This window comes from Chlorocebus sabaeus, chromosome 6 (genome assembly GCF_047675955.1).
Source record: "Chlorocebus sabaeus isolate Y175 chromosome 6, mChlSab1.0.hap1, whole genome shotgun sequence".
In the NCBI taxonomy this organism is placed as follows: domain Eukaryota; kingdom Metazoa; phylum Chordata; class Mammalia; order Primates; family Cercopithecidae; genus Chlorocebus; species Chlorocebus sabaeus.
The window spans coordinates 53,310,563-53,323,508 of record NC_132909.1 but is presented as its reverse complement, the minus strand read 5'-3'; the positions used below and the strand labels follow the sequence as shown (position 1 = coordinate 53,323,508).

At 45.3% G+C, this 12,946-nt stretch overlaps 1 protein-coding gene across 1 annotated transcript; it reads right to left on the bottom strand.

Moving 5' to 3' along the window:
• Positions 1-5,090: 5,090 nt before the first annotated feature.
• On the bottom strand, positions 5,091-6,026 carry LOC103233858 (olfactory receptor 7D4-like). Its single transcript, XM_007995156.3, has one exon. It carries the CDS (start codon positions 6,024-6,026, stop codon positions 5,091-5,093), a length of 936 nt encoding a protein of 311 aa, XP_007993347.3.
• Between the last annotated feature and the right edge of the window lie 6,920 nt (positions 6,027-12,946).

The following is a 12,946-nucleotide window of genomic DNA, read 5'->3' as shown; positions in this document are numbered from 1 at the left end:
GATAGCACCCAGGTTCTTGAGAAAGACATTCCTGGGTTATAAAGGTGGGATGTGGCAGGGCATGATGGCTCACACCTGTAATCCCAGCACTTTGGGAGGCCAAAGTGGGATGATCATTTGAGCCAAGGAATTTGACCAGCCTGGGCAACATAGCAAGATCCCACGTCTGACAGAAAAAAAAAAAATAGCCAGGCATGGTGGCCTATATGCCTGTAATCCCAGCTGCTTGGGAGTCTGAGGCAAGAGGATCACTTGAGCCCAGGAGTTCGAGGCTGCAATGAACTATGATCATGCCACTGTACTCCAGCCTAGGTGACAGAGTGAGAGACAATCTCATTTAAAAAAAAAAAAAAAAAAAAAGCTATGAGACTTAAAAATGAGTTATCTCCCTTTCAAGGGAGCAGATAAATAATTTGTAATCGCAAGTTTTCTAAAGTAAATGCTCTTTAAAAAAAAGGTCAGGGCTCTGTAGTCAGGAAGAAACCTAGCTTGTTTTGTAAAGCTGAGGAAAACATTAAAGCCATCTTAGTCCATTGAAAATCAGAATGTTCAAAACTGTTGTTCCAACTCTTGGATATTTAAACATAGCACCGTTACCTCTCATAGTAAAACAGAGGTGGTGGTGTTGTCATTGTCATCGCTGTTGTTGTTTTGAGACGAAGTCTGTCTCTGTCGTCCAGGCTGGGGTGCAGTGGCGCAATCTCACTGCATTGGGTGATGATTTGCAGCATCATCCCAAGACACATATTATCCGATTTCTTGTTGGGACATCCCTGTATAATCTCGCCTTATACCAAGGTACTCACTGCAATCCCTGCCTCCCAGGTTCCGGCGATTCTCCTGCCTCAGCCTCCCGAGTAGCTGGAACTACGGGTGCATGGCACCACACCCAGCTGACTTTTGTATTTTTAGTAGAGAGGAGGTTTCACCATATTGACCAGGCTAGTCGAACTCCTGACTTCAAGTGATCTGCCTGCTTCAGCCTCCCAAAGTGCTGGGATTATAGGCTTGAGCCACCACGCCTAGCCTAAAACAGAGGCTTTACGTTGCTTTTTACTAGTCTCCAGAGTTCCAAACTGAAATGGCAACATTAAAAGTGAGAGGCCCTAAGCTATCAGGCAGCAAGTCTAAAATGGTAAACAGGGTCCATGACCCACAGGGATTTGTGGTGATGGCAACAGATTGTAGGTGAGCAGACACCAAGTGTATTGTTTGACCTACATATCCAAAAACACATGATCAAGTCAGCAGAAGTCAGATGTCAGCTGCCACCATTGAAAATCAGATTCTTCTACTAGTTTTCTTGTTTTATTAATGACCACTGCACATTTAATCTTTAAATATGTACATTAGGCCAGGCGCGGTGGCTTACGCCTGTAATCCCAGCACTTTGGGAGGCCTAGGCGGGCGGATCTTGACGTCAAAAGATCGAGACCATCCTGGCCAAACATGGTGAAACCCCGTCTCTACTAAAAATACAAAAATTAGCTGGGAGTGGTGGTGGGCGCCTGCAGTCCCAGTTACTCAGGAGGCTGAGGCAGGGGAATAGCTTGAACCCAGGAGGCAGAAGTTGCAATGAGCCAAGATCGCGCCAATGCACTCCAGCCAGGCGACAGAGTAAGACTCCATCTCAAAAACAAAAAACATGTACATTAAACATCACATTTGGGTTTTATTTGAAAACTTCATTTTTGTGCCTTGCCTCATAATACATGGTTATAGTTTAAGTGTTTTTCTCTTGTAAAATGACACGACTTTTTTTTTTTTTTTTTTTTTTTGGAGACAGAGTCTTACTCTGTCACCCAGGCTGGAGTGCAGTGGCATGATCTCGGCTCACTGCAAGCTCTGCCTCCTGGGTTCACGCCATTCTTCTGCCTCAGCTTCCTGAGTAGCTGGGACTACAGGCACCCGCCACCAAGCCCGGCTAATTTTTTCTATTTTTTTTAGTAGAGACGGGGTTTCACCATGTTAGCCAGGATGGTCGCGATCTCCTGACCTCGTGATCCGCCCACGTTGGCCTCCCAAAATGCTGGGATTACAGGCGTAGCCACCACGCCCAGCCAAATGACATGCTTTTCTTAAGGACCATATGGTGTAATAGCAAATTGAACTTCTACCAGTTTTTATACTCAAACCTCTTTTCAGATTTAGAGCATAGAAATTGAAGAGGTGCTGGGCTCATCTTTAGATGTCAAAATATGGCCTCTAAATAGTCATATTCCTCGAGGATCACATGGTGGCAAGTTGATTACATCAGACACCTTCCACCCCAGCGTAGGCAGCAATTCATCTTTACTGAGATGAATATTTACTTATGTACTTACGTTTACCTTCCCTGCCCACAGTGCCTTGGCAAAGAGCATCATCCAAAGACATATTATCCGATTTCTTGTTGGGATATCCCTCCATTATCTCACCTTACACCAAGATACTTGTTTTATGGTGGAGGAGATATTAAAATGAACGTTTAGGAAGAGACCCAGTAGTCCTAATGGATGTTGCAGTATCTGAAGCTGCTCGGGACTACATATTAAGATTCTGGCAACTCTGTGATTCAGCTCTCACTCTCCTGAATCATAAGCCAGTGCTCGCTCCTGGCACCACATTTGAAGATGTGTCTTCATTCAGTCAGGTGCTGTTACTGTCTAAACTCCTGTTTTGGGCCTCTGTGAATTCACCCGCAAAATTAGGCAACTAGACAAAATACAGCATGATCAAACCTAAAATTCTGGGCAGATGGTTTGTCTGTTTCTGGTGATACATTTTCTTTTCTTTTTTTTTTTTTTTTGAGACGGAGTTTCGTTCTTGTTGCCCAGGCTGTCGTGCAATGGCACCATCTCGGCTCACCACAACCTCTGCCTCCTGTGTTCAAGCGATTCTCCTGCCTCAGCCTCCCGAGTAGCTAGGATTACAGGCATGCGCCACCACACCCAGCTAATTTTGTATTTTTAGTAGAGATGGGGGTTTCACCATATTGGTCAGGCTGGTCTCGAACTCCTGACCTCAGTTGAGTCACCGCCTTGGCCTCCCAAATTGCTGGGATTACAGATGTGAGCCACCGCACTTGGCCTTTTTTTTTTTTTTTTGAAACAGGGTCTCTTTCTGTCTCCAAGGCTAGAGTGCAGTGGTGTGATCACAGCTCACTACAGGGCTCAAGTGATCCTCCTGCCTCAGCCTCACAAGTGGCTGGGACTACAGGTGAACATTACAATAGTTGGCTTTTTTTTTTTTTTTTTTTTTTTTTTTGAGACAGCATCTCATTTTGTCACCCAGGCTGGAGTGCAGTGGCACAATCTCGGCTCATGGCAAGCTCCAACTCCCGGGTTCACACCACGGTTCTCCTGCCTCAGCCTCCCAAGTAGCTGGGACTATAAGCGCCCGCCACCACACCCGGCTAATTTTTTGTATTTTTAGTAGAGATGGGGTTTCACTGCGTTAGCCAGGATGGTCTCGATCTCCTGACCTTGTGATCTGCCCACCTTGGCCTCCCAAAGTGCTGGGATTACAGGGGTGAGCCACCGTGCCCAGCTTTTTTTTTTTTTTTTTTTTTGTAAAGAAAAGGTCTCCCTATTTATTTTAGAGGCTATCAAACTTATTTTAGAAATGTACTAGACAAACATATGGAGAAATGTTCAATCTCACTAATAAGGAAATAAATTATTTATCCATCAGTCTATTTTAAGTTTGGACATATAACATGATCTGATAACATTCTAAGATTGCAGATTTAACTCCATGGGGCAAGAATTTATTTTCACTTCTGTATCCCAGGAACCTAGAACAGCCTGGCACACTATAAGTTCCAATAAATACTGTCAAAGGATCACTGAGAAAGGTTTAAAAAAAGATTGTCAAATGAATGAATTCGATAAGAGCTAGCAATGGTTAATGGTAAAATGAACTATTTCATAACTTTTATCCAACAATGTCTGAGTTGAGTACTTGAACTTGTTGTATTAACCCTCAGGAATCAATACAAACAAATCTACAAACACCAAGCTGAGGTGTAGTTGTGGAAAATATAAAAGGAGGAGATGAAAGGGTAGAACTGAAGGATAACAGAGAAGTCTCTTTGTATAAGACTCATACAAAGTACTCACAGTACTCACAAGGTATGTTGACTAAAGACAGAGAAACAAATTCCATGAGATTAAGAGGCAGAATTTTTTTCTTCTTGAGACATTTTACTATCTTTGTTGCCCAGGCTGGTCTTGAACTTCTGGTCTCAAGTGATCTTCCTGCCTCAGCCTCCCAAAGCACTGGGGTTACAGGTGTGAGACACTGCGCCTGGCCTGTAGGCAGAATTTCTTTAGTTGCTGTTGTTTTTGAGACAGGGTTTGGCTCTATTGCCCAGGCTGGAGTGCAGTGGCACAATCTCTGCTCACTGCAGCCTCAGCCTCCTGGGCTCAAAGGCCCCTCCCACCTCAGCCTCCTGAGTAGCTGGGACCACAGTGTAGCAGGGCGAGTCGCAGACAAAACTACTCAGACACCGGATTAAAGAAGGAAGAGGTTTTGTATTCAGCCGGGAGCATCGGCAGACTTGAGTCTTAAGAGCCGAGCTCTCTGAAGAAGAAATACGTGGCCTTTTTAAAGGCTTACAACTTTAAGGGATCCATGTAAAAGGGTCATGATAAATCAAGTATGTGTGGAAAACGTGACGAGGGGCTACATGCATCAGCTAACAGAACAAAAAGTTTTACAGTGCTTTCTCATACAACGTCTGGAATTTACAGATAACACTAGTAGTTTTGGTCAGTGGTTAATATTATCATCATTATTTTAACCACCAGGGCCAAGTGGTGGTGCCAAGGTCGTCTAGCTATTTATCTTCTGTTTCCAACTTTTTGCTTTCTCCCCCTTCTCCTGTCTTATAAACTAGAGAAAAGGGGAGACGGGGAAAGGCTGGGAAAGACAGCAGGAGAAGTGGTGGTCTCATTCTATAACAGGTGCACACCACCATGCCTGGCTAATTATTGTATATTTTTTGTAGAGACAGGGTCTTGCTGTGTTGCCCAGGCTGGTCCAGAATTTCTTTAGCTCACTGCTGCTACCTCTGCCAACTCAGAAACCCAGGACCAATGTTCCCGTCATTAAGCATACAGCGTTCTCCTGAGCAGTCTCTCTAGGGCCCTCTTGATGTCCCTGTTCCTCAAGCAATAGATGAAGGGGTTCAGCATGGGGGTGACCACAGTGTACATGACCGAGGCCACCATGCCTCGCCAGGAAGAGGACGATGCATTGGAACTAAGATACACACCAAGGCCTGTCCCATAGAATAAAGAAACCACAGACAGATGAGATCCGCAGGTAGAAAAGGCTTTGAGTTTCCCATCTGTGGATGAGCTTCTCAGGATGGAGGAGACAATTTGGGTGTAGGAAAAAAGGATTCCTGAGAAGGGCACAAAACCCAGAAGGCCGGTCACCACGTAGAGCAGGATGTAATTGACGTGTGTGTCTGAGCAGGCAAGCGTGAGGGCCTGAGCAAGCTCGCAGTAAAAGTGCCGAATGACCCAAGTGGTGCAGAAGGACACCCGCAGCATCAACAGACTCTGGATCAGGGAGTATGACAAGCTGAGGAACCAGGACACAAGAACCAGCAGGCCACAGAGGCGGGGGTTCATAATGACAGGGTAGTACAGGGGGTGACAGATGGCCACATACCGGTCATAGGCCATCACGGTGAGGAGAAATGTGTCCATGCCTCCAAAAACCATGAAAAAATACATCTGGGAGATGCAGCCTGCATAGCTGATGGCATTGCTCTGCGCCTGGATGTTCACCAGCATCTTGGGGACCGTAGTGGAGGTGAAACCGATGTCAGCCAAGGACAGGTTGGAGAGGAAGAAGTACATGGGGGTGTGGAGGTGGGAGTCAGAGCTGACAGCCAGGATGATGAGCAGGTTCCCCAGCACCGTGACCAGGTACATGGACAGAAACAGTTCGAAGAGCGTCTGTTGATCCTCTAGGTCCTGGGAAAATCCCAGGAGTAAAAATTCTGAAACCCTTGTTTGATTTCCCAAGTCCATGTTGCCGACACATCAGCTAGACAGTTAAGGAAGGGAAGAAACATGAAATAGTTGCTGAACAGGCTCCAAAATCTCTCTGCTGTTTTTATTTCTTGAGGAGAATAATTGGATACAAAAGGTTTAAAATTGCAAAACTTAGGAATCTTACATTCTGTCATTTGTTATAGGCAACATTTCATGATGTTGACTAACGCCTGTTCATTGGCCTCTTGGAGACCCACCCATTCCCTTTTTCTCTGCTTTAGCATCATCAAATCTACCAAGATAAGAGCAACTTTAGACCTTAGAGATAAAATGGTCTGCACCTGCTCTAACACACGTAAGGTCCAGTGAACCTAAGAAAAGGTCAGGGTCATCTTCCTTGTCTAAGACACAACCAAGACTGAAGAAGGTCACAACTATGTCTGAACAGTGAGAAAATATGAAAGCAGAGATAATAGCTAGGCAGAATATTGCAAGATGAGTGGATTTAGGTTTTCCAAGGAAGGAAAGAAGGAAGGAGGGAGGGAGGAGGGAAAGAAGGAAGGAATTCTCTTTTTCCATCCACATAATAAATATGGCCTAATGTGTTTCTGTTGTCTAGTGTTGGTGCACAATTTTTTTGTTGTTGTTGGTTTTCTGCCTTTTTTTGTTGTGGTTTTTTTTTTTTTTTTTTTTTGAGACAGAGTCTCACCCTGTCACCCAGGCTGGAGTGCAGTGGCGCAATCTCGGCTCACTGTAACCTCTGCCTCACTTGTTCAAGCGATTCTCTTGCCTCAGCCTCCTGAGTAGCTGGGATTACAAGTGCGTACCACCACGCCCAGCTAGTTTTGTAAAAAACTAGCTAGTTGCACCATGTTGGCCAGGCTGGTCTTGAACTCCCAACCTCAGGTGATCTGCCCACCTCGGCCTCCCAAAGTGTTGGGATTACAGGCGTGAGCCACGGCGCCTGGCCTGGTGTACAATTTGTGTTGAGCCATGCTGGGGAGTATAGAATAATTGAACTAGGTTGACAACTAGGTTGTCAGTCACTGAAAAACTGCTAAAAGTCATTCCGTAAGAGGGTCTTCTTTGGGCGAGGCTAAGTGTTAGCTGTTGGGGATCAAAGATGAATGATGTGGTCTTTTTTTTTCTTATGGTTCCACCTTCCAGAAGATGGATTCAGAAACAGATCATTGTAACACAGTGAATTAAGTGCTAAAATAAAACGATGTGCAGAGTGGAGTACAGAGAGGATTCCTCAACCCAGCCTGGAGTAGTGCATTCACGGAAGGACTCCTGGAGGAAGGAATACCCGGGCAAGGAGTTACCCAGGTGAAGGGTTGCACAGGGGCATTTCTGGCAGAGATATAAGCAAGGGAATAAGCCTAGAAGCAAGAAGCAGCACCAGACAGTTCTCTTAGCCCTTTGCTGCTGCTTAAGCGCGGTGTTAGATAAGAATGATGAGGATGATGTTGGAGAGGTGGGCAGGGATGACATGTCTAAGAACTTTGCAAAGTATAATCCATAAAGGATGGGGCTGTGAAGGAACTGCAATCAAAGGAGTAATGTGATAGGAATTGCAATTCTCCCTGGGGCTTGGAGGGAAAGATGGATTTAGGGCAGGCAAAACTTAAGGACAAGGGAACGGGGTTGGAGATTCCTCATATCATTAGAGTTGAGTGGAACAACTCAGGAATATTTTTACAAAGGAACAAGGTCAAGCTAATAGTCTCAGTTTAAGGACGAGACTTGACACTCAAGTGAAATGGAGGGAATTATGGAAAAGAATCCCGCGGGCTTCAATGCTTCCCTTGCGTTCCCCAGAGGATATGATGTCAAGAGGAGACTGGATGTTGGGCTTGCCTGAGCCCTTCACTTTTCCTCACTCACCCACCCTACCCTAGTGGTTATACACCATGGCCTTCGATTCCAGGGAACACAGACGCTTGTCTACTTAGAACCATGGATAAGGGTAAAGAAAGATGGGGAAGGATAAGTCTTTCTGGAGAAGCAGGAGATGTTTCCAAGCAAGTGAGGGTCACAGAGGAGAATTCAGAGAGGCTTGATCTAGGCAGAGGGCCTCTAAAGTTCTTGGGTCAAGTAGTAAGTGAAAAGAACTAGAAGTGACCAGGACTTCACTGCAAGGCACCTACAGCTCTATCAATACCTTGGGGCATCCATTTGTACAATGCAGATTGCTCACTGTAAGACCACACAGAGTGATCCAGGGCAGCACTATGATACCAAAGAGTGCCCCAGGCCAACAAACAGTAGCCCTTCCTATGATCTCCATCAGTCATCCACCCAAGTAATATACAGGCAAAGTTAAAGCTCATTATGTAATGGCAACTTAAGCAAATAGTCTAGCCATTCTCCCTTCTAAGAAATCAGTCTCAAGAGCTGCTGCTTCATGGATGTCAGTGTTTCTCTTGCCCTGTGATTAACAAGTCAATGCCTTTCCCCTCAATCATCTCTTTTCCCTGTTTCCCTCAACACTTACTGGGCTATGCTGGCTTGGCAATGTGGACCCACCACAGGAGCCACCTCCCCTGAATCTTGTTGTCTCGTGGAAGTAGGTGATGAAGACCAGACGCTCTACCCTCCAAAAGAGCAGGGAGAGAGAGCCCAGCAGGTGGTACGGGGCCTGGATGATTTCTCCTGGAGAACACATGAGTGTCTTGGACCTTGCGCCTGGAGGCCTGGGTGACGGTAAGTAAATAAGTTGAATGTTGGGCCCTGGGAGGGTGTATCCCCTCTGAAGCTTGTTAGACAAATTGGTCAATGGCTTATTCATTCCCTGATCAGTTTGATTCCTCAAGGGCAGGGACTACACAAGAGGTTTCTGAACTGCCAATTCCTTATCCCTGGGAGACTATCAATGGGGCCAGCTGTGATTCCCGTCTCCTGTACCCTCTCATTTGGGAAGAATTACTCTAGTCTACTTTGAATCACCTTTGGTGACAACTGTCAGCAATTTTTTTTTTTTTTTTTTGGAGAGAGAACCTCGCTCTTGTCTCCCAGCCTGAAGTGCAGTGGCGAAATCTCGGCTCATTGCAATGTCTACCTCCCGGGTTCAAGCGATTCTCCTGCCTCAGCCTCCCAAGTGGCTAGGATTACAGGTGCCTGCCACCACGCCTGGCTAATTTTTGTATTTTTAGTAGAGATGGGGTTTCACCATGCTGGAAGTCTGGTCTTGAACTCCTGCCCTCAAGTGATCTGCCTACCACGGCCTCCCAAAATGCTCAATTATAGTTGTGAGCCACCACACCTGGCCAGCATTTTCTGACTTGAGGTTTCCTAATCAGGCAGATAGTTGGGTAGCAAAGGGTCCCACGATTCACAAAAGGTAGTGGTTCTCAAAAGGGAGCCTGCACCAGAATGACCTCAAGGACTTGTTTAAACACAAGATTGATAGAACCCACTTTCAAGTTTCTGTCTCAATAGGTCTAAGCTTGAGTCATAATTTGCATTTCGGACACATTCTAGATGTGATGGTCCCCAGGACAATCTTTTTGGGAACCAGTATCCTGGAACAGTGTTTCACAAATTTAGATGTATCAAAGTATTATAAAGAGGGGATCTTGTGAACAGATAGCTTCCCACCTTATCTCAGACTTACCTTGCCAAGATCTCCAAAGGAAGACCTAAGAATCTACTTAAAAAAAAAATACTATAGTTTTTTGTTTTTGTTTTTGAGACAGGGTCTTGCTCTGTCACCCATGCTGGAGTGCAGTGGCGTGATCACAGCTCACTGCAGCTTCAACTTCTGGGGTCAAGCAATCCTTCCACAACAGCCTTCTGAGTAGCTGAGACTACAGGAGTGCACTAACATGCCCAGCTAATTTTTACTTTTTTTTTTTTTTTTTTTTTTTAGAGACACGGTTTTACCATGCTACCCTAGGGGACCTTGTTAATATATAGCTTCCCACTCTATCCCAGACTTACCTCATCAATATCTCCAAGGTAGGACCTAAGAATCTACTTTTTAAAAAAATTATAACAGTTGGCCAGGCACAGTGGCTCATGCCTGTAATCCCAGCACTTTGGGAGGCCAAGGCGGGCAAATCATGAGGTCAGGAGTTTGAGACCAGCCTGGCCAACATGGTGAAACCCCATCTCTACTGAAAATACAAAAATTAGCCAGGTGTGGTAGCGCATGCCTGTATTCCTAGCTACTCAGGAAGTTGAGGCAAGAGAATTGCTTGAACCTGGAGGTGGAGGCTGCAATGAGCTGAGATCGCATCACTGCTCTCCGCCTGGGGGACAGAGTGAGACTCTGTCTCAGGAAAAAAATGCAACAGTTTTATTTATGAAACTTTTTATTAATTTAAAATAAATAATACAGTTTTTATTATTTTTTTTCCTTTTGAGACAAGGTCTCACTCTTGTCCAGGCTAGAGTGCAGTGTCGCCATCTCAGCTCACTGCAGCCTCAAATTCACCAGCTTAAGTTATCCTCTCACCTCAGCCTCCCAAGTAGCTGGGAGTACAGGCTGCGCCCCCACACCCTGCTGATTTTTTACATTTTTTTGTAGAGACAGGGCATCGCTATGTTGCCCAGACTGGTCTAGAATTTGTGGCCTCACAGAATTCTTCCATCTCAGTCCCACAAAGTGCTGGAATTACAGGCACGAGCCAGCACACCTGGCCTTTATTAATATTTCTATTGTGGCCAGGCGCGGTGGCTCAAGCCTGTAATCTCAGCACTTTGGGAGGCCGGGATGGGCGGATCACGAGGTCAGGAGATCGAGACCATCCTGGCTAACACGGTGAAACCCCCGTCTCTACTAAAAAATACAAAAAACTAGCTGGGCTAGGTGGAGGGCACCTGTAGTCCCAGCTACTCGGGAGGCTGAGGCAGGAGAATGGTGTAAACCCGGGAGGCGGAGCTTGCAGTGAGCTGAGATCCGGCCACTGCACTCCAGCCTGGGTGACAGAGCAAGACTCCATCTCAAAAAAAAAAAAAATATATTTCTATTGTGGTAAAATATGTATAACAAAATTGACCATTTTAAGTGTAAGACTTAGCAGCACATTGCCAGGCATGGTGGCTCATGCCTGTAATTCCAGCACGTTGGAAGGCTGAGGTCAGCAGATCATCTGAGGTTGGGAGTTCAAGACCAGTCTAGCCAACATGGTGAAACCACGTTTCTACTACAAAAAGTATACAAAAGTTAGCCAGGTGTGGTGGCGTGCACCTGTAATCCCAGCTACTAGGGAGGCTGAGGCAGGAGAATCGCTTGAACCCAGGAAGCGGAGGTTGCAGTGAACTGAGATCACACCACTGCGCTCCAGCCTGGGCAACAGAGTGAGACTCCATCTCAAAAAAAAAAAAAAAATGCAGACTCAGTGGCACTATGTACATTCACAATGGTGTGCACCATTACTACTATCCATCTTGCATTCTTTTTCATCATTCCTGAATGGAAACCCTATACACATGAAATAATACCTCCCATTCTCCTCTGCTTCCAGGCCCTGGCAACCTCCATTGCTCCTTCTGTGTTTCTGAATTCCCTGTTCATGTTTCCTCATGTAAGTGGAATCACACAATATGTGTCATTTTGCATCTTGTTTATCTCACTTAGCATAATGTTTTCAAGGTTCAACCATGTTGCTTTTATTGATTGATTGATTGATTTACTTTTAATAGCAATGTGAGTCTTACTGTTTTGCCCAGGTTGGTCTCAAACTCCAGGAAGAAAATTTCTGGACGTTGTACTCTATGGTGACTTAGTTGTTAATAATGTATTGTACACTTGAAATTTCCTTAGTCGTGGTGGCTCACATCATGCCTATGATCCCAGCACTTTGGGAGGCTGAGGTGGAAGGATCATTTGAGTCCAGGTCTTCCAGCCTGGACAACATAGCTAGACCCCATCTCTACAAAAAAAAAAAAGGGGGTAAAAAATTAGTCAGTTATGCTGGTGTGTGCCTGTAGTCCTAGTCACCTGGAAGGATCACTTAACCCCAGAAGGTCCAGGCTGCAGTGAGCTATGATCACACCACTGCATTCTAGCCTGGGCAACAGAGACCCTGTCTCAAAATAATAATAAACACTGATTTTCAAATATTCACCATAATCCCATCAACAATTGTATTTCCATATCCTCGCAATCTAACTATAGTCCCTGTTAGGACTCCATTACCAGGTCATGGAACCAGAGTACATGAGGCTCCCATGTCAAGGAGTCCCAGAAATGTCTTTTCTCTACCTCCTGACCATTTTACACACTTCTGTGAATATGGCCTTGTGTTACCAGTCACGTTTCTACTAAAAAAAGTATACAAAAATTAGCCAGGTGTGGTGGTGTGCACCTGTAATCCCAGCTACTCAGGAGGCTGAAGCAGGAGAATCGCTTGAACCCGGGAGGCAGAGGTTGCAGTGAGCTGAGATGACGCCATTGCACTCCAGCCTGGGGGACAGAGCAAGACTCCGTCTCAATAATAATAATAATAATAGTAATAATACTCCTTGGGAGGCCAAGACAGGTGGATCACAAGGTCAGGAGATTGAGACCATCCTGGCCAACATGGTGAAACCCCGTCTCTACTAAAAATACAAAAATTAGCTGGGTGTGGTGGTGTGCACCTGTAATCCCAGCTACTCAGGAGGCTGAGACAGGAGAATCCCTTGAACCTGGGAGTTGGAGGCTGCAGTGAGCCAAGCTCGTGCCACTGCACTCCAGCCTGGAGACAGAGTGAGACTCCATCTCAAAAAAATTAATTAATTAAATAAAATAAGAACTTAGGATAATGGAAGAAGTGTTTCTGATCCCACAGGATTTAGTCCCTGCTTCCACCCTAGCCATGCTAGTATCACTTCCTATATGCATTTCTGGTGATATTGAGTGGCTTTCATTTCCAGCCAATGTTGATAATCTATCTGCCCAAGACTAAACATAGACGGGTTCTTATTCCTTATTTTTTAACATCTTTCATATTTTAACATATTAGCCA